The sequence below is a fragment of the Cladophialophora yegresii genome (genome assembly GCF_000585515.1).
Source record: "Cladophialophora yegresii CBS 114405 chromosome Unknown aczIN-supercont1.5, whole genome shotgun sequence".
NCBI classification, from domain to species: domain Eukaryota; kingdom Fungi; phylum Ascomycota; class Eurotiomycetes; order Chaetothyriales; family Herpotrichiellaceae; genus Cladophialophora; species Cladophialophora yegresii.
This window is the reverse complement of record NW_006913049.1, coordinates 2,899,367-2,920,129: the sequence shown is the minus strand read 5'-3', so window position 1 is coordinate 2,920,129 and position 20,763 is coordinate 2,899,367. Positions and strand designations below refer to the sequence as shown.

General features: G+C 54.8%; 8 protein-coding genes across 8 annotated transcripts; 4 read left to right on the top strand and 4 right to left on the bottom strand.

Moving 5' to 3' along the window:
• Positions 1–443: 443 nt before the first annotated feature.
• On the top strand, positions 444–1,833 carry A1O7_07783 (uncharacterized protein; the record flags this gene model as incomplete). Its single annotated transcript, XM_007761779.1, has 3 exons — positions 444–809; positions 862–1,543; positions 1,589–1,833. 3 exons carry the CDS (start codon positions 444–446, stop codon positions 1,831–1,833), a joined length of 1,293 nt encoding a protein of 430 aa, XP_007759969.1.
• A 1,193-nt stretch (positions 1,834–3,026) lies between these two features.
• A1O7_07782 (uncharacterized protein) lies at positions 3,027–4,634 on the bottom strand (the record flags this gene model as incomplete). Its single annotated transcript, XM_007761778.1, has 1 exon — positions 3,027–4,634. The coding sequence occupies one exon, from the start codon at positions 4,632–4,634 to the stop codon at positions 3,027–3,029; it is 1,608 nt and encodes a 535-aa protein (XP_007759968.1).
• Positions 4,635–5,840: 1,206 nt separating this feature from the next.
• A1O7_07781 (uncharacterized protein) lies at positions 5,841–7,652 on the bottom strand (the record flags this gene model as incomplete). The annotated part of the gene is made up of 1 exon (XM_007761777.1): positions 5,841–7,652. The coding sequence occupies one exon, from the start codon at positions 7,650–7,652 to the stop codon at positions 5,841–5,843; it is 1,812 nt and encodes a 603-aa protein (XP_007759967.1).
• Positions 7,653–8,625: 973 nt separating this feature from the next.
• A1O7_07780 (galactokinase) lies at positions 8,626–10,176 on the bottom strand (the record flags this gene model as incomplete). The annotated part of the gene is made up of 1 exon (XM_007761776.1): positions 8,626–10,176. One exon carries the CDS (start codon positions 10,174–10,176, stop codon positions 8,626–8,628), a length of 1,551 nt encoding a protein of 516 aa, XP_007759966.1.
• Positions 10,177–11,880: 1,704 nt separating this feature from the next.
• On the top strand, positions 11,881–13,182 carry A1O7_07779 (uncharacterized protein; the record flags this gene model as incomplete). The annotated part of the gene is made up of 1 exon (XM_007761775.1): positions 11,881–13,182. The coding sequence occupies one exon, from the start codon at positions 11,881–11,883 to the stop codon at positions 13,180–13,182; it is 1,302 nt and encodes a 433-aa protein (XP_007759965.1).
• Positions 13,183–13,586: 404 nt separating this feature from the next.
• On the top strand, positions 13,587–14,466 carry A1O7_07778 (uncharacterized protein; the record flags this gene model as incomplete). The annotated part of the gene is made up of 2 exons (XM_007761774.1): positions 13,587–13,797; positions 13,985–14,466. 2 exons carry the CDS (start codon positions 13,587–13,589, stop codon positions 14,464–14,466), a joined length of 693 nt encoding a protein of 230 aa, XP_007759964.1.
• A 794-nt stretch (positions 14,467–15,260) lies between these two features.
• A1O7_07777 (GTP-binding protein rho2) lies at positions 15,261–15,884 on the bottom strand (the record flags this gene model as incomplete). Its single annotated transcript, XM_007761773.1, has 1 exon — positions 15,261–15,884. The coding sequence occupies one exon, from the start codon at positions 15,882–15,884 to the stop codon at positions 15,261–15,263; it is 624 nt and encodes a 207-aa protein (XP_007759963.1).
• A 1,151-nt stretch (positions 15,885–17,035) lies between these two features.
• A1O7_07776 (uncharacterized protein) lies at positions 17,036–20,744 on the top strand (the record flags this gene model as incomplete). Its single annotated transcript, XM_007761772.1, has 3 exons — positions 17,036–18,212; positions 18,266–18,519; positions 18,573–20,744. 3 exons carry the CDS (start codon positions 17,036–17,038, stop codon positions 20,742–20,744), a joined length of 3,603 nt encoding a protein of 1,200 aa, XP_007759962.1.
• Between the last annotated feature and the right edge of the window lie 19 nt (positions 20,745–20,763).

Sequence of the window (20,763 nt, the reverse complement as noted above, 5' to 3'; positions counted from 1 at the left end):
AAAACATCTTCTTCGCTCCTTCCTCCTCGTGTTTCCTTTCTTCTTCCTTCCCATACTCTGTGCTCAGCTCTCATCACAATGTCAAGCAGCAACAGTGGTTTCTCATACTCTGGCCCAGCATTAGGGAAGTGGTGCTGGGCTGGCGATATCTACACTTCGTCTTCATGTGACACGCTAAACATTCGAGCAGGTGATTTCCATCGGTCTCCCACCCGATCCAGAAACTCGATCTTCGGCTTCGGCCCTTCTTCTCCACGATTCTCTCCTCCCTCTCCCCCTTCTCGTCCTCTTCCTTCTGCCTACACTCCCCTCGTCAAGTATCCCGGTCGATAGCTTCGAGCCGCCGATTCTCCCCGACGTCGTCGACAGTATCAGATCGAACCTGTGTCCCCGACCGAGTTCGTGCCCTTCCATTACCGTCGAGCGCCGAGTCCAGAGACGCCATGCCGCGTGAGTGCCCTCCTGTTTTTGCAGTCCGTCCGACTAACCGAGTATCACAGAGGCGTGTTGTATCCCCGCCGCCTCCGATCAATTCACATCGGCGCCTTCTCCTGCCAACAAGGCTCGGCCGCCCCGGGAGGCTTACTATTCGGGATATTAGCCGGTTTCCTCCCATCTCTTTCTCGCCGCCTGCGGTCAAGACAATCCGGCCGGTGTTCCCCCTAGTCGCCAAGCGCAGCACATTGGCCACCACGAGCACCGTCCTCCAGCCAACGAGGGTTAAGTACACCGGAGGGCTTTCTGTCCAAGAGCTGCTCCGCCTGCCTCCTGTCTTACTCTCACCGCACCAGATTAGCCATGTGGCCAAGGTACGTCTCTTACAACCAGATATTGTAACATATACTCACGGTGCCAATATAGCTCCCACCGTTCCCTCGGACGCCATCGGTCCAGCGGGAGGAGCTTCACCCTCAACTGCCAGCGATTCCAACGAACCCTTCTGTCAACAGTGTGCGCCGTGTCCGCGTCACCAAGGGCTCACGCTTCCAGCATTCCACTGGAAGTCGCGCCACCAGTTCGAGCGACAAGTTCCCGTCGGCTTCTTCCGCCCTATCTTTTGGTTCCTCTCCTGGCGACACTGTCAGTCGATGTTGGTGCAGTCCCAGCCAACAGTCCTCCGTCAGTACTCAGGATACTCAGAGTACTCCCCAGGAGGCCACTGCACCACATCCACTGCCCCAGCAGATCCTGGCCATTCTTCAGGGTTCGGCCAACTCGTCACCTCCTTCGCCACTGTCTCCGGCGTCAGCCCGTCCAGACCTACCATGGGTCTGTGATGTGCCAGGCTGTCTCGCCCATTCAGCCGGTCAACAATCCCCCTGCTCTGGTGACTTGACCACCGATGGTCCCAGAGTCCGACAAGTCCACACCGGTAAGGAGGATGACGACAACAACGCTTCTCACACCGGCCCCTTTGAGTCAAGTTTCCCCCAGGCTCTGTTCCAGCAGTTCCTAGGTGCCATGAAGGCTGCGGGCACCCGGAAGCCTCCCTCTGCGTCTCCAAGTGACCGAAAATCACCCCCTGGCGACTTTGTTACCGATAGTCCCAGCAGATAGTCTCTTTTTGGCGATGACAACACCCCGGCAGAGTTTGATCCAGATACCGGTGTCGTTGAGGACAGCTTCGACTCCGTGTATACTCCTGGTGACGTCTCCGAATCGCCAGTCCCGGATTCGCCGACTGGCAGTGTCATCTGCTTCCGCACCGAGCCCGCCTTCAGACATTATACGGCATTGGAGCCCGCGGCCTCCCCCGGCTTCTTTGCTTGTTGCGGACAGATACTCGACACTGCAGTCACGAAGGTGGCTTCTTGGGTCCGATCGTGGTTCTAAGGTGGTAAGCCTCCCTAACGAGTCCAACATGTCGTAGTTAGCGCTGACATACCTCTAGCTGTGTGGAGATGGTGGAGTGGTGGCAATGGCGATGGCGGTGGTAGTGGTGGTGAGGTAGGTCCCCGAAGCCATACACCATGGTGGTAGCCCTTACTGAAAGACTCTCAGGCTTTTGTGGTGCACTGGAAAGACAAGTGAAGATCATAGGGTGTCTTGTTCGGACCCGCCATATCCGACAAGGTGCCGATCCTGTTGAAGAGCAGGGGACGTGGCTTCATCTTGGTCTGAGACAGGGAAGGTTGACCATAGTGTGTTCTTGCTCTGGATTGGTCACATCCGAGCAAGTTCGCAAATCCAGTGTGGGAAGCTGGCTGTCATGACAACCTCTTGTCGGCATTCAAGGTCCGGTTTGCGCATCCATTTCGGAGTCGAGGATCTGATGGTGGCCTGGATGGGAACTGGTTGCAGCTGGAGTTGGTTACAATCTGGGGTCGACTGAGGAGGCAGGTGGCGGATGGATCTTTGAGAGGAGAATTTGGCTTAGTAGCTGCTTGTAGAGGGAGACAGAGGACGGTAGACTTCGCAGAGGGATCTTTGAGAGGTGATCTTGGCTTAGAAGCTGATTGTTGCGAGAGACAGAGGAGTCGGAATAGGATACGATCGGGAAGGGCCTGTGGGAGAGAGTTTGGATGTGCTGCAACCAGTTCCTTGAGCATGTGAGGGATTTAGGGGAGGCTGGGATCATGTGGAGGACTTTGCCATATACGACTCGTGTTGGGTGGATGGTTCAGAGTCACCAGGAGTTACGGCTACTACAATAATGCGATCAGCGCAAGGAGGAAGAGTTGACGCGAGATCTACCGTTCGGAGTCAGCTCGATCGTGCTTGACACTTTATGTGGTGAGGTGAGGGTGAAGGTGAGGTGAGGTGAGAGTAAAGTCAGAGAATCACAAAAAAGGGTTGAAAACTTCAGGTCGTGCTCTTTTCTCTTTCACTTTGAATTGACTTGCCATGCACTCCATGTCGATATTGCTCCCCTCGCAACTATTTGCATGTTATTCCCGTCTTACCCAGTCATGCAGCCCGAGTCCTTCTGCACAATCTATCGCTGCCTCCGTCTCCCACTGGAGATACATGGTAACTTGAAGCACTCTCAATCTCCCAGAAGATCAATCCACTCACTGTCCGCTTGACTACGCTATCTCCGAGTCCAGGTACTTTGCATCCCCATGTTCTGGCCACGGATGCTCAACCTCAACACTCTTGATCAGTCTCTCGTGCTCCGCCGACCTCGGCTTGATGTCACATTTGAACGGCTTCGGATGGCTGATGATCCCGGGCAGGAAATCGACTTCGGGCTCGATCTCCTTTCCACTGACGTCTCTGCATTTCCTTACCTGAAATACTGCCAGGAAACTCGCGATCGTTGAAAAAAGAGTGGAATCGGCGAAGAGCTTTCCAGGACAAATTCTTCGTCCGAAGCCGAATGACATATTGTATGGATCAGGCTCAGCGCAATCATCGAGGTATCGCGAAGGGTTGAAGACATCGGGCTGATGGTAGACCGCTGGATCGTGCAGCATGGCCCATATGTTTGGAATGAGCAGACTGTTCTCTGGGATCAGGTAGTCATTGTACACCTCTGCTTTCGTCGTCAAGTGAGGCACACCCATGGGACCCACGGGGTGCCAGCGGAGGACTTCTTTGATCAGAGCGTCAACATATGGCAGAGATGCGCGATCTTTGAACGTGGGTAGGCGTGACGTGCCGACGAAAGCATCGATCTCTGCCTGCGCCTTCTTCTGTGCTTCCGGGTACAACGCCATTGCGAGGACGAAACACGACATCGAAGACACAGTCGTGTCGGCACCGCCAGTGTACAATGCAAAGGCTGACCAGCGAGCAATCTCGTCAGCCTCAGGAGTTAATGTACCCTTCTCGCTTTCGATCAGCTTGGAGAGGTATGATGGCTCGGCTTCGCCCTTCTTGAGCTGCCTCTCCACGAATGCATACGGTTTGTCTGCCACGGAATGAAGGGTAGTCTTCCATTGGCGTGCTGTGCGCTTGAACCCTGCACCAGGCAACCACTCTGGCAAAAATTTCAACGTGGGAATGACATCTACCATCCATGCACCTGGTGCACAGGCCTTGGAGAATTGATCGAGAGCTTTATCGGCCAGGTCGACCAAAGGGTCATGCCCGTGAGGCTCAACGGTATAATCGTAGCCGATCTTCAAAATGATGGCGCCTGCCTGGGTACGTATCGACTGCAAAACGTCTTCGGGCTTCTCGAGGACTCGGAGCAGAAACCGGCGCGTCTCCAACTCAATCAGTGGTCGGAACGGGTCGATTGCGGAGTGAGTCCCGAGCACAGCGTGGAGTGCCTTTCGATAGGCACGCACCTTGGGAGAGTACGGCATCATCGCGAGTCCTCTCTCCCAACCACAGAGCTTGGAACCGAACTCGAGAGTCGGCCGAGAGGAAGTGAAGGCCGAGCGCTTCTCCATCAAGTCGACGGCAATCTTGTAGTCACTGATGATGATTATGCTCTGCCCAAGTACCGACAGCGAGCTGATGGGACCATACTGCTCTTTGAGCCTAAGCCAATGGAGCCATTCTTTCGCGCCTGCAGGTGGGAGGTCTGGGATGTTCCCGATGAGCATGCGTGGTTTAGGACCAGGTGGAAGCGGATGGCTGCTTTTGAGGCGTTGGTTGGAAATGGCCAATCGGTACACAAGCACTGCTACTGTCAGTACAGCAACAGTGGCGACCAGGCCTTGCATTGCGCCGATTTGAACCATGGTGTCTTCTCAGTTCCGCTGACGAGGGAATGATATTGCAAGTCCTCCAGTTCTCTTCTTTCTCATTGTATTTATCCCTCAGACACGACAAGCCTCAGGTACGGCCCCCTAATCGCTGACTGGACCTCCGGCCGCAACCTCACCGGCTGACTAGACTTATGCAACGATACTGTGTAGGTGCTTATCCCTTTCTCAACATACCTACCTGTGGGTCTTTGCCAAAGATAGTCCGACACTTGGTTCGGCATAATTCTCACCGGACTCGAGAAAGAGTACTCCTGGATTGGGCTCCGTCTGCACGTATATACAGATAAGGGCCCCCCAGCCGCTCATCGTCGGGGTCACGCACGTTAGCCTCTCACAGCCACCCACCCCCATATGACAGTTGTGGATTCCCCATTTCTGCAGAGCGAGTTGCACGAGCGACTGTTGATGGCTCGACGGGTGTGCGCTGCCCGCGTCATGAGCGCGACGACTCGTGTTACACAATACTGCAATACCGAGCACTGTCAGATCAGCGACCCAGTGTAGGGTCGGCCATGGTCGGCCCTAGTTACCACAGTGGGAACGAAGTCGACGCTTACCCCTGTCCACGCCTGACCCCGCTAGAAACCCTGGCTGGGCTTAGGTAATGGTACAACCCTTTCAGGAAGGAACTCATCATCAGCATGGGTACGAGATAGCGGACACCACCCGGATTCGTCGATCTATCGGACCCTCAAAAATATTAAACGTACTGTGAGTCCTTCAGACCAGAGCAAAAGAACCACCTATAGGTGGAAGGCGCTAAATGAGGTCTTACACTTCCACATGCAGCGGCGGTATGCACCGGGGTCGTTACATTCGCGTCGCGGTGTCGGTCGGATATCTGCACCGTAGGAGCTCCGCCCCGAAGACAGTAGACGTACGTCGTGCCAGGCAGGGGACATCATGAAAAGTAATGCCATCCCGCTATGCGGCCTGACCTCAGTGAAGATGTTGTCCTCGAATCAAATCCAGAAAGTGAAACCCCATGTCTGCAGAGCGCGGAGATGCCATTGTTGGGGTTCACCCATGTATGCATGCTGTACGTGCGTCTGTTTTACAGCCAAGTCCATCTATAGCAACTGTCTGGGGTATCTATCCATCATATACAGTATGTGGCATCCGCTGGGTATCATATTCATGTTCATAAGCTCATTGTCACATTGAGTCTCCTGCAGCAAGTCATGACGCCCGGACCTCATCCGGCTCATCTACCTCTTCCTCTTCCTCTTCGGCTTCGTCTTGCTCTTCGTCGATCGTGCGACCAGTGGCACCAAACAGGCCCGTACCAGGCGTGTATGCCGGCGTGGTGGATGCGAGCAATTGGCTTCGTCGAGCCGCGGGCGTCGCTGGCACCAGAGAATTCTCCACTGCGGCTCCTCCATCCTCTTGAGCTCGCACGGCAGCCTGTCTCCATCTGTGCAAGAACGCCAGAGCGCGTTTCTTCTCGTTACGTTGGCGGAGCGTGTCGGCGTCTTCTTCCAGTCTCTTCGCTCGAAAGGCGTAGTTCCGCATCGTCCTCAGCGCGCTCAATGTGTATGTGGCCAGTCTCGTGGCGCGGTACTCGTCGGCGACGCGCTGATTTGCCAAAATCTGTCTGGCGGGCACGAGCCAGTGCGCACCGAAAATCCCGAGCCGTCGAACCAACGTCTGGTGGTAGAATTCGTCTGCTAGGCTCTCGGCCCGTCGCGTTTCTTCAGTGTGTCGATACATTGCGACTATCGCACTGTGAGCCATCTTTCTGGCGTTTTCTCCTTGCTTTTGCGCCAGAATCTCGTCCGCGGTGGCGTGCATCGCTCTGACGCGCCGCATCTTTTCTCTCCAGATGGTCAGTGAGGCTCTCGCGATGTTTTCTTTGACTTTGCGACGCATCGTCTTGTAGGCCGCGTTGTATTTGGCCTCTTTGATGTCTCGGACGGCCAGTCTCCATTTTCGGAAGTACTTGAGGCAGAGGAGGTGGATGCGCGCTTGAGTGATCTCTTTCTGGGCCAGTCGAGATTGAGCTCTCGCGCGGAGCTTTTGGAAGGCGTGTTTCGCGGCGAAATAGTCGGCCGCGGCCTCCGCACGCTCATGGTTGACACAGATAGCTTGAGACTGTGCGAACCATTGATTGAAGACCCGCCGTGCGAGGGTGCCTTCGTAGATCGTGACGGCGCGGCATTCGGCCTCTTCATGGTGCTGACGTGTCTCGGAGAGGCAGGCCAAGACGTTTTGTGCTGCGTGGAGGTTGCGGAAGTTGTCGGCGTGGTCCTCCATCTCTCGGATCAGCGCGGTCTTCTGTCGCCAGATGGCGAGGAATCGGGCCGCTGATCGCCGTTGCCGCTCTCGGACAAAGACAGTCTCGCGCTCGGCGAGTATCAATGCCGTCAGTGTTCTTGTCGCGTCTCTCCGAAAGAGCAAGCCGGCTGCCATGGCTTCTAAGGTTTTAACATGCTGCACACGCGAGCGCCAGTGATCGATTGTCCTCTTGGCCAGTTTGTCTCGATATTGGTTATCAGCAACGGCATTGGCTTCGGGATCCTCATATTGCTCATAAGCGGCGCGACGCTCGATGACTCGATCCTGCCAGATATCTATGACCTGGGAGACCAATCTCCGGTTGTCGAGCACGACGGCCTGGCGCCAGAGCGGTTCATTCTCGTCGATGGACTCGATGGAGTATGCGGAGGATGGTCGAGGAGAGGACGTGGTGGTGGTGGTGGTGGTCAAGGCAATGTTAGCTGCGTCTAGAATTTCAAAGAATTTGGACTCCAGCGGGGTGTCCGGGTCGGTGTCGGCGACGTCAATGATGAACTCAAGGCATAAGTCGTCGGCGACATCCCCAGCGACGCTGTTGCCGCCGTCCTGGAGTCCGAGAGAGCGCCACTGCTCGCGGAGCGCGGATGCGCCAACACCACCCCGGGGTCCCACAACAAGCTGGTATAGTCGGTCGATTTGACCGGCGGAGAACGCGCCCACCGTGCTGGCAAAGGCAGCCAGTTCTCCTGGCGTCATTCTGAAAATTCGCGTCAACGCCTCATGCGTGGGCGAGAAGGTCGAATGGATGACACATCGAGAGTACCTCTCGCTCATCTGCGCCCTGTGTGACGCGAAGGCCCGTTTGCGGATGACGCGCGATCACGTGAATATCTATAGCGGAATTCCGCATCCAGAGCCCATTTCGGTGATCCCTACCGACGTCCTCAGACGTGGAGTCCGCTATGCTATCGATAACGAGGCCGGTGTCTCCTCAAACAAGTTTCATAGACGACGTTCAAAAATATCTCTGCCCCTTACTGTAGTCAGTCACTGCTTAACTGAAACCGTCTGCCCGCTCGAAAAGCCTATGTCTGATGCCGCAAACGGAATCTTTACTTTCCACAGCTCCGTACGAGCTATTCTGTGACAGGTGGGTGGAACATGCTCTTATATTCAAATGATATCAATCGTTCCAATGGCCATCATGGCTCGCTCAGGAGACGCTACTCACCCAACAGTACGGCCAGGCCAGCATAATCCAAACGATGCACTGCTGTCAGAAGGCCGACAAGTCTAGCACTGCTGGTCCATACCAAAAGAACTATCACCGGCACGACGCCCTTCGAAGACCCCAGACATGCGAGACGATTCCACCGAACAGGGAGTCCATGACCAATGGAAAGGTGCAATCCTTACTGGTCGGCGCAATCTAGCACCCGGAGCCATCGTTCTTTACTGGAAAAAGACTCGTGTTACTGGATTCTTGATGCCACCATTGCCTGCATCAAGGACGGCCGATGTCAAACGCGATTGTTCGGACCGTCGATTGGCCGTGCCTCGAAATTCCGTGGCACACACCTCACAAGATGGTCTCATCTCCCGACGAGTGCCTATCGTGGAAGTATATTTGCCTGCCAGCAACATCCTGTGCCGGAAGATTCTAGAGTACCATGTCCCCTGCCATCTATTTCCGTCAGGCCAGCCAGTAGTCTTCACAAAGTGGCCCGATCTATAGGTCAAGGGCCGCACCAACAATCAACGATGATCCCTGACTGGGTTTTGAAATGACAATAGCCTCCTGAAGCTTCTCCTTGGTGATGTCAGGGAACTTCTTGTAGTAGTACTCTTGTTTGAGAGCTTCAGTTACAGCATCAACCTTGTGCTGTGGCACTAGGTGGACTGTACAGCCACCCCACCCAGCACCTGTCAGTCGAGTGCCATAAGCACCAGCCTTGTGCGCGATTGCGCAAATTTCGTCGATCTCGGGACATGAGCACTCGTAGACGTCCCGACACGAATCCTGCGTCTCGTTCATGAGCTCACCGAGATACCGTAATTTCTCTTCATCCAGCTTTCCGGACGTCGTCAAGGTATCACGGAATTTGAGCACGCGTCCAGCCTCTTCGAGAACATGCAATGCTCTTTGTCTCAGCTTGAAAGATTCCGCTCGGATCGGGAATTTGGACATATACTGCTTCTCTAGTTCCTCGACCGAAATGCCCAAGATGTTCGCAATGTCGTCTCTTGTATAGCTTTGCTTGTCGAGCTTCGACTTGATGATATCGATTACCGATTCCACTTGAGATGCCATGGGTTCGTCGAGGCGGCCTTCCTTTCTCATTATCTCTTCCTGAAAGTTCCGCAGGCAGAATCCAAGTGAGCTCTGGTCTGGGTCGAGAGGAATGTCGTGCAACTTGGCCAGTACCACAGTTGCGAGGGTACATTCCACGACTCGGAGGTTGTAATGTATCGGCGCCGTTACAGCCTTGTCGGAGGTGACGAATGACTGAGCTACCAGAAAAGTCACTTCTGGGTCGGACACCGGGATGGGGACATTCTCTGCTGAGAAGGTTGGGAAGAATCGGCAATACAGCAGAAACCCTCTCTCTGAGAATATGGACGCCGCTTGATCCATACCACCAGAAAAGACACCGACAGAGCGCTCTGACACTATGCAAAGGTCTAGGAGGTCCTGCTTCGAGATGTCGTGGCCATTCGCCGCCATTACGGCCAGAGCAGAGGCGCAAACGAAGGCTGCGCTACTGGAGAGGCCGCCCCCGGCCGGGACATTGCCGTCGATGAGGAGTTCCATGCCACGGGGTCCGAAAGAGTCGCCGAAATGCTTTCGGAGATATTCCATTGACCCTTTCAGTCCAGCCAAGAAGTAGTTGCTCCAGGAGTGCTTCTGCGTATTGACGTCAACTGTTCCCGAGCTCGGTATCGTATATTCATTGGAGGGGTATTTGTCAGGGTTGACGTTGGCAATCTTGATTATAGGCTCAGCTCCGCCATCGCGTGGGAGGACACGGACAGCGATGAGTACGTCAACTGTGACCGCAGCCGGCAGGACGTTGTATAACGAGTAATCGACATGTTCACCGATAATATTGACCCTTCCAGGACTTCGAGATACAAATTCTGGTTTCTGGCCGTATTTCTCTCCGAAGGTCGTGATCAAATTTCTGAAGCGATGTCGCAGCTCAGCGGGCACGTCGTTGCCCTCGCCAGCTCCCGCATATACATGATCGAGGTTGTCGACCTTCGGTACGAGTGCAGCCATGTTGAGTGGGAAGGCTGTGCTCAGCGGTTTGGACTTCGGCTGATAGTCTTTCTCATCCACTCTGTTGCTGTTCGTCGCTATGACGTCTGCCGAACTGAGTCGCGTGCTCCAGCTGAGAGGTGAGTATTGACAGAGACACGATGGGTATACTTGTCTCCCGCACTTTCTCGTTTTTATGTGAGCAAGGTCTGCTAGCATGCGCCACAATAGATGGATTGACGAATTAACATTGTCCAGGCTGCCCTGGCTGGAAAGCGGAAAACCCATGGTCGTAGAGCGGAAAACAAGAGGGGCACCCACGCCGATGTCACTCCGGAGCGGAACAATGTTAACACGAGAGTTCGCATCCCATTACCCTCTCACCCTAGTCGTCGGACAGGGGCTTACTCTTGAAACTCTTGCCGTTGAACACGAAATTCGCGTACACTGGTTCAAGCAAGGTCGCTGGATCATGCGCTATGAAGGCTTATCGGCTGGCGGCGTGACCTTCCCTCCTCTGCCTCAGGTCGCGACTTCTTTCATTGCTTCGTCATTCGTCTTCCATAGCCGAATGCTCAACTATTACTTGAGCAGCCTGGGGTTAGCTCCGACATGGAGAACACGCCGATGAAGCCAAGTTCCACATTTTAGCACGTCAAGGTCTGGCATTGACCGCGGGGCAGCTCCGTTGATGGACAGGCTATGCTCCGAAGATCATGGGTATGCCGATATATGGTAACAGCCGATTTGTGAGTACGCTCAAACACGCTCTGGAACAATGTAAGGTGTCTTCTGCTTGAGCAGATACCAACAGATATCTGGCGTGGTCACTGTATGTCGGTGCCAGGTGGAAGCAGGATCGGCGTGGTCCGAAATCCCCACTCAAGGCATTCAGCAGCGGGAGGAAAGTCCCGTGCTCTGTGGACGGTTTACAACAACATGGCCATGGTTGTCCTTGACCGGGGGAGCTCGACACGTTGATCCAAGCCATACGGCCTTCAACCTAAGGCAAACAGGCCAAGCTTCGTTGACTGCAGCGAGCATACTGCTGAGCCTTTGAAGCAGTGTGACCATAAGTCAGGCCTCGCATTGTAGGGCCTGATCGGGTTCTCACATAAATCCGACCGGCTGGTCGACTTGGAGTGTCCGAAGTGTCAGGAGCCGTCAAGCTGAAACGGGCGAAGGACACGTCGGAAAGCAGCTGTCGGCCAGCCTGATGACAATACGATGATGGATCTACAGGAGTGTGTGGTAAAAGGCTTGCGGGAAGGTGCCACGTACATGTGGCGTGCCTGTCGAGCCTCTGGACACAACAATGAAGGAAATGATAGCTTAAATAAAGTGAACTTGGAGTTAAGAAGGAAGCTGGCCGTTGGAAACTGGAAAGGTTCGAGGAAAACAATCACTTGCCGCCTGGTCCTCGTACTATCCAGTCTAACCACAATTGGCTAGCTCAACGCAGCCATTACGTCTTCGCGTTCGCGGTTGAGGGCACTGGACACCTGCAACCTGTTGATCCAATATCACGTCGCTTCCCCAGATTGACCTTACACCAGTGAAACCAACCAGTGTGCCTGTATCGCATCTTGCCCCTCGTTCTAGGGCTTCATGATACGCTTAGCAGATGTGCGCCGTCTAACTCTCAATTAGGGCAGACGTCCGCCATCTAGCATCGGTGCTCACTTACCCGAGCCTCATCTCCTCTTCTCTGGCCCCAACCTCACAATGAGTTCAGAAGACTCTCATACAAGTCTGCTGGACAATCCCTCCTCACCGCTTGAGGATCCTCCCCAAGAGTCAGAATCCCGACCACCAGCCCCCTCACGTGCCTCAACATTCGGACCAAAGTGCTGGATATGCATGAGCGACAAGAGTGAAGATGACCCTAATAACCCTGCTGTCTGGCGGTCACCATGCTCCTGCAGTCTGACAGCTCACGAAGCATGCCTGTTAGACTGGGTAGCCGACCTGGAGAACCCGAAGAACAAGAACAAACAGTCAGGGCCTATTCAATGCCCACAATGCAAATCCGAGATCAAGATATCGAGACCGAGAAGTTATGTGGTAGACAGCGTTCGCACTATCGATCGTTCTCTCGGGAAGTTTGTCTTACCTGGCTTAGGGCTGTCTTTGGCCGGCTCTCTATGGGCTGGAGCGTGGTTTCACGGATTTCAATCAGTTTATTTGGTGTTTGGACACGATGACGCGGATCGAATATTCAGATATACCGCTTCGCGTCCAGATTTTGCCTGGATGTACAGCCTCATACCGATCAACCTGATCCTGGCCCGGACAGATTATGCCGACTTCGCCTTACCGGGCAGCAGCCTGATTCTACTTTCCACCCAAATCACCGACAAGTTCGACATTGACTATACCATCTGGCCCCCTTTACCAACTACAGTATTCGCCTGCATTCCCGCCATGAGGTCACTCTACAACTGGTGCTATCACAAGGCCTTCTGTGACCTTAACAGAAAGTGGTTGGCAGAGGTGCAGCCTGGGCACGTTCAGCAACCAGGTGAAGTGCAAGCTGAGAATGCCCAGGATTTCCAGGAGCAAGAAGCGCAAGAAGGAGACGTGCTTGTCGAAATCGAGATCAACGATCATGGCGCAGCCTTAGAGGAAGATGAGGAGGGCGGCCCAGCAGGTGCTGCTAATGACGGAGCTGGAGTACAGCCGCAGCAAGAAAACCAACACGTCCAACGAATATTGCGCCAAGAATTCATTGAAACTGGCAGTATCGGGCAGACGATTCTTGGCGCGTTAATGTTCCCAGCGGTCGCAGCAGGAATGGGCAACCTGATCAGCTTTGCCCTACCCACATCATGGCTGACGTACCGAAACTACACAAATGGTCGGCCAGGACTGCTGGCGACGAAGTGGGGCAGAAGTGTGGTTGGCGGTTGTCTGTTTGTTGTGCTCAAGGATGCAATAATGCTGTACTGCAGATGGAAGTTGGCGCAGGGGCATCGTCAGAGGAGGATCATGAACTTCGATAAGCAGACGAAGAAGTATTCGGTATGATATGAACTGCAGCAAGGCTTACCAAACTGTCGATGGATGTTGAAATGGCGTAAGCGACCGGGCAGACGATGAGCTATGATGAATCGGCAGCGTCTTCTTCACTCAATGATAGATACCCAATAAGACAATATGCTCAGGCACATGTTGAACTTTGCGCCCCTTTAGACCGACGGCTCACCGGACGCGGCTAAGAAAGTCCAGTGGCAGCAAGGCTGAAACACACAAACACGCCAAGCTCAGCCTTACTGCAGAAAGTTTGATACGTACCAGACCTCGAGGTCAATGCAGCTTTCTTTCACGGCTCCCATCCAAGAAACTGATATCGTTCTGGCCCCCGCAGCGGCGTCGCTTTACACCTGTCATCGCAGAGGCCGCTCCCCCTCATCTGCGCCTGAACAACCACGATGCACGGCTCCTCCCTACGAGCCGCATTGGCGAATGTTTTCCAGATCCCACTTCGGCCAGCTTTGCGGAGGGCACCACCTGCCCATGGACCCCTACGCTCGATAACACAACCCGCAGTCCGAGCAAGTATACTGTCGAAGTCCCCATTCTCGACGACCACAGCCACTAATGCGAGGAGTCGCGGCGGCGCGAGACCCGACCGGCGGATAAGTATGTGTTCCCTTCACTCTCCTTAGCCGCGTCTGTCCCTCTTCCTCTCCTCTGCTTGTGTGCCCGTCAGAAGCACCACTCGATTTGATTTGTCTTGAATCTACCTCCCCATCTGAAAGAAATTGACGGCCCCTTACCGGGTCTGGCACGTCTACGTTCAACGTTTCCAACTAACTGTGGCCCATAGCTCTGATCCGCTTCTTCCTCCACCATCCCACGACCCTCACGCCCCGACCGCTCCGCTTCTCCCGAAACAGACACCTGAGGCACTGGACGATCACGCGCGCGTGGAATCTGTACCGACACAACGTGAAGAAAGCCCGCGAAATGGAGCTGGAGAGACAGTACAACGCGATGAGGGACGCGAACGAGGAGTTGCGCCTCGGCGCCGGCGACGGGGGCCGACTATTTCGCAAGGCGCAGATGAAGACGGGCGTGTGGGGTCTTGGGTCCAGTCACGTTGGGTCCGGCGCGAGGAAAAGCGGTGGCGTACCGATCGAGTATGCGAGGGGGTTGGTCGAGTGGGTGGGGAGTACGGGCGGGTTGGGCGTCGGGACGCAAAGTGAGGGTGGTGGAGAGGGGGAGGGCGCGGGTGAAGGGGAGGGTGCCGGTGCCGGTGCGTCGGCTAAGCAGGCTAAGATTTGGGATCACGCGTGGAAGAGGCATTGATGTTGTTGGAGAGAAGGGTGAAAGGCTTGAGGGAATCACGGTGGTGGTATACTGCAGCTTGGTGGATGGTGGACCGTGGCCCTCAAGGCACGCGAGCGAGCGAGGAGAAAGGAAGCGGCCTTGTAGGAGGTCACTTGACTTGGGAAGCACCCGTCTATACCATACAGGAGAACGGGTGGGACAAGGCTCCAGAACAAGGCAGGGTTGAGACTCAAATTCGAGACTTTTGTCCAGTGGTTTTGGATGGCTCGATGGGTTGGCGACGAACCACACGCTCGGAGAGCATCACTTTTGGTGACGGCTACACAAGGCTGTTGACGTTAGACGCACTTCCTACCGATACTGATTTGAGGTGGATCTGGATTCGGTCAAACGCACTCAGAAGACATGGGCTAGTCTCGCGTGAAACGAAGCATTAAGGTCAATGGGACATATATGTACAACAAGGAAATGCTGTCAACTTTTGTCTTTCTCTCTCCAAGGACGCCAAGCCGCCCATATCTTCGATCACATGGCCGGCGGTCTCCACGCCTCTCGTGAAATATCCCTCGTCGTTGCCCATTCGCTAATGTATCAGTAAGAAATTGGTCGTTAGGCATGCATTACAAGCATGATATGGGCGAAGTGTACTGTATGTACATGCCGGACTGGCATTCTCAAACCCATAATGGTTAGATCAAAGTTGAGCTCCGAGTGCGCCATTCTTAAAGGCAGGACGATATCGAATGTTCTTCGATTAATGCCCAGCTCAGCATGTTAGTCGCCTGGTGCTGTCCATCACGGTAGCTCATAGCTCATAGAATGACACAGCATCCACCTCCACCTTGTTTGCCGTTGAAAGTCAAAAGAGCAGCTCTGGTTGCGGCCTCGAAGACATCGTCCACTCCTTCACCGGTCAAACTCGAGCACTCGAGATATTTCCGCGCACCGCATTGCTGGGCCATCTCTGCGCCTTCTCTGGGACTGACGAACCTCAGACTCTTCTTGCGCATCTCCTCGATTGCGATCGGATCTTCTCGCAAGTCCTTCTTCAGACCGACCAAGATGACAGGCACATTTGGACATCGTTCACGGGCTTCCTCGATCCACTTATGCCGTACGTTCTCTAGACTGTCTGGACTGTCGACACTAAAGCCGATGAGAATGACATGTGATTTCGCATACGCTAGGGGTCGCAGTCTCTCGTAGTCTTCCTGACCTGCTGTGTCCCATAAGGCCAGCTGTACTGACCGGCCGTCGACGCGGCAATCTGTGACGTAGTTCTCGAAGACGGTCGGCACGTAGTGGGTTGGGAAATAGCCGAGAGTGAAGACTGATAATAGTGAGGTTTTGCCGCAGGCACCGTCGCCGATAATGACGAGTTTTCTGTTGACTCCTGTTAGCCACGAGGATCCAGACTTCGGCCGTCGAGCGAACATACCTCCTCATAACATTCTGCTGAGCCTGATTCTGAGCCATGGTCGTGTATATCTCTCGTGGCTCCGTCCGCGCGAAGCTGCCACACCACTTTGCGATCGATGAACGGACAGACGGATGAATGAGTCTACGACGAACACAGGCAGTCGCAAGGCAGGTAGAGATGATGAAGATATAGAAGGAGCCCAAGTCTTATAATCGACAGGCCCAGGGCTAGCTGAAGAGAAGTCAAGCGGAGTGGATTTGGCGTGGTGTAACTAGACACAACTGCAGGTGAGGTCGCATGCAGCGGGTATCTTCACCCACCGGCACCCGGCACTGCCAACCACGGAGTGTTGTTGTAGCTAAGGATTGAACCTCGCGGCTCTGATGTCTGAGACTAGCTCGCTGGGAGTCGGTGGGGTCCAAATGTGAAGAGGTTCGGAGTACGGATGTTTGAGGCGCAGCCAGGAATAGTGCTTGCTTGCTTCTCACTCGACGGCTAATGATGCAACGGCAGAAGGGAGGTGTGAGGCTGTCGCTGAAAAGCGCCTGGGTTCTAGGTCGAGTCTGTCAATTAGTCAGGCTGCGACGTTGCCGAGTGCACTGTAGGCGGGTGAAGTGACCTGTAGCAGCGGTGTTCGGTGGTGGTGTAAGTGACTGGGAGCAGCGGCTTGGATTGGGCTCGTCTCTACCTGCTCTGCCAGGCACGGCCACGAGGCACAGGCACAGCAGTGGCACTTCTCAGGCAACGCACAGGCCCGTCAAGCGCAAGTTGCGTGTCTCGTCCACGCCGGTCTTGAGGCTCCGTCGCCGCCCCACGGAAACTGGACTGGACTGGACTGACTGACTGACTGCGCTGCCGGACTGGACTGCAGTCACTGTCACTGTCACTGTTCAGCAGCCAACGACTTCCCTCAGACTCGCCAGACACTTGCAACCACGCACACTTCCTGCCGCGCCCGCCTGTCGCACCTTCGCTCTCTGCCTCGATCCTTCTTGCGGTCCTCGCTATTATTCGACATCACAATACCGCTTTGTCCGTGCTTGTTCCCTCCCGATTTGTGATACCCCACCAGCAGTGAAAACCACAACCAGCCCGACTTTGATGTCAAGCTCTCCAGATCAAGGTCGCTACCGGGCTTAGCCACTCTCCCTTGACTGCCTGGGCATCATGCCCTCCAAAAAGAAAGCCAACACTCAGGTTCATCCCGCCATCCCGCAACCACTGCCCTTGAAGAAGACTGCCTCTCCACAACACTTGCCAAACTCCGGCCCAGCCACTTCATCCACCCCTTCTCTAAACAGTCAGGCTGCTGCCACCAAGACGGATGCCGATTTCAGAACGGGCGACACCACTGAGTCCGCAGGTGAACCCGCTTCAACTCCCTCTGTCAACCGCAAAAAGCAGAAGAGACGAGAGAAGGAGGCTGCAAAACGAGCCGCGGAGCAGGAGAAAACCGTAAAGACTGTTCCAAATGGCCACGTAACCGCGGGACACAAGCCCAATGGCCAATTACCGCCCGTCAAACAAGCCAGAGGGCCGGTCAAGGGCTATTTCACCGAGGAACCGGACTACCAAGATCCTGCAGATCCTGCATACCCCGAAATTGAGAGCCCTGAAGAAGCCTTCTACAGCGGCGACGAGGGTCCCGAGGGTGCAGAAGGAGCAGATGCGGTCCGCGACAGTTCGTGGCTAAACACAAGCAAGCGAAAAAAGTCGAAGACGGCAAATGAGACGCTATCTAGGACTTCCACCATGCTGTCTCGCTCAAACATCCCACCTTTGTCGAGTGCAGCTATGCGAGCCTCGCAGCGTCTATCGAGCGACCACATCTGGAACACTTCGACGCAGGCTGAACGGGAGAACATCAAGCAGTTTTGGCTGGAGCTGGGTGAAGAGGAGCGGAGATCGTTGGTCAAGGTCGAGAAGGAGGCTGTGCTGCGAAAGATGAAGGAACAGCAAAAGCACTCTTGTAGTTGTTCAGTCTGTGGTCGGAAGCGGACAGCCATCGAGGAGGAACTCGAAGTGCTTTACGACGCCTATTACGAGGAACTCGAGCAGTTTGCCAACCACAATACTGATCTCTCGCAAGCGCCGCATCTAATGCCACCCCGAACGACGTACAACAGAGGGCATCCGATGGCAGGGTCATACCCCTCGAGGAGTCGGATAAATGAGATCGATGACGACGAGGAAGATCTCGAAGACGACGAGGAGGAGGAGGAGGAGGAGTACGAGGATGAGGACGACGAAGGTTACAGCGACGATGATGGCGAGCTTGACGATCATGGATTGCCGCCTGGTCCTCCGGATTTCTTCCAATTCGGCAACTCTCTCACGGTCAAGGGTCTGGGCCTACTGTGACTCCGTTTGGCTGGGCAGGACTGACACATTATACAGATGGCATCCTTACGGTAGCAGACGATCTGCTCAAGAATGACGGGAAGCATTTCATTGACATGATGGAGCAATTGGCGGAGAGACGCATGCAACGTGAGGAAGAAATTCGTTATCCTTCCTCGGCTTTTGCTCATCGAAATATCCATCAAGGTCACAATCATCCTCCCATAGACGACGATGATGATTATGATGACGAGGAAGACGACGAGGAATATGACTCGCAGGATGAAGACGACTACGAGGGCGATGACATGGTCAGTGCTGCTCGATGATTGTGTGCAGGGAAGCTCTGACAGATTTGCCTTAGGACTCCATGACCGAAGAACAGCGCATGGAAGAAGGTCGCCGGATGTTCCAGATATTTGCCGCTCGGATGTTCGAACAACGTGTACTAACAGCATATCGAGAGAAAGTAGCAGCAGAACGACAGAGGAAGTTGCTCGAAGAACTCGACGAAGAGACTCGCCTCGACACCCAACGAGAAGCGAAGAAGGCGCGAGAAGCTGCCAAGAAGAAGGAGAAGAAACGCCTTCAAAAGCAAGTCAAGGACGAGGAGAAGGCCAAGAAGGATGCTGAAAAGGCGGCTCAAGAGGCTGCTGCCCGAGCTGCCGAAGAGAAGAGATTAGAGGAGCAACGGCAGCGCCGAGAAGAACAGAGAAAGAAACGAGAAGCCGAAAAGAAGGCCGCTGAGGAAGAAAGACTCCGCAAGGAAGCCGAAAAGCACCGAAAGCAGCAAGAAGCACGCGAACGTCAGATCGAACAGGAACGCAAGGCCCGCGAAGCCAAAGAACGCGAACGCCAGAAGCGAGAAGAGGTCAAGAAGAAGGAACGTGAGGAACGGGAAGCCAAAGAAAAGGAGGCCAGAGACCGAAAGGCTAAAGAGGAACTGGAGAAGAAGGCCCAAGACGAGCACGTCCGCAAGCAAAAGGAAGCTGTGCTAAAGTCAGAAAAGGAAGCCCGGGATCGTGCACCGCAACATCAGCCGCCAAAACACCAGCCTGTGGCGCTTCCACCAGGCCTGCAACCTCCATCCCGGGGCTCTAGCCTACATTCTCCTCATGTGGCCATTGCAACACCAGCGATTCCTCCCAAAGTTCCGACCCCTGTACGAAATAGACAGCCTTCACAACCAGGTCCGGTTTCTCATGGCTCATCGCCACGGTCCCAAAAAGCCAGCACCGATATCTCGAGAAGCTCCGTGTCCCCTGCCACAGCCGTAATGCCTCAAACTCCTGCACAGGGTCAGCCCGTAAAGACGCATGGTCAACCTCCGCCGTTACACCATCCGCAGCCTTCCGCCCCAAGATCACCACTGAACAATCACGGCCGAGGACAATATCCGTTTCACATGAACGGCATGCCAGGATTGGGAGTCAGTGGCCCGCCGATGGGGCCCCCTGGAATGATGCCGACTATGATGCCTCCAATGATGTATCAAGGTCCTCCAATGATCAACCAGCAGAGATTCGCTCAGAATGGCCTGCAGTACCCACCAGGATTTCCACGACCGTTCCAGCCAGGTCAGCAGATGCCTTTTGTTCCGCAACCTCAGGGCCAGGCACCCGCTATGGCCAATCCACAACCAGTGCCGCCAAATCCTCAAGTGCACTCCAGACAGCCATCGAACGATCATGCGCTCACAGGACGTCCCGTAGGATTAGGTCCCATCGCTCGACCGTCTAGCACGACGCCAGACAAGCAGAAACCGGTAGGAAAGACGCCAGATGCTGAGGTGGAGCAATTGACGACGCAGCTGGGTAGCAAAGCCCTCTTGGACGACTCAGATGCCCCATTCGATACCGCCGACCCACGAGCAAATCTCCCACCCGTTGGTCCGCCCGGATCTACTAGGCTACCCTTCGTTAGCAGTTTCCCGGAACACAAGCAAGAACCCTTTGGTATGGGAGGACCTGGCTGGGGCGGCTTCAATCCTGCCATGACTCCGAGTCCGAATTGGGGACCACCCGGCGCACAGCGACCTAGCCCAGGTTGGGGGCAGCCGCCATTTGGAGCTATCGGTGGCCCTCAGCCTATCTCAAGGTCACATCTACCTCGTCCAATCGCAGTAAGATTGATGCTTGTTCAAGCATGTCGTCAGCTGTCCCAAAGTCCTGCCGCCGATCCCGAAGGCTATCATCCTGTCCAAGCGGTTCTGCGTCAATTAGAGACCCTCAAAGCACCTGGAGAACCGTCGGTTTCGATGGACGAGATGCTAGGGATCTGTGATACGGAAGGCAATTCACAGAATGGAGGTGGGTCCTTCGAAGTGATCATGGATAAAACCAGAGGTCAAGTGGTCAAGTTTGTCGAAGACCCTCCTAGTCAACCACCCCGGGGCAGCGTGGGCGAGATTGGCAGTCCGATCTTGGGACACAGTCAACACATTCACCACACAAGTCCGCTTGGAGGCATCGTCGGGCAGCCTGTCGGTCCAGTGGGCCAGGGGAGCAGCTTTGGACCTCCGGGCCGGAACTTCTAGTGGTTGACTCCGCCTAGAA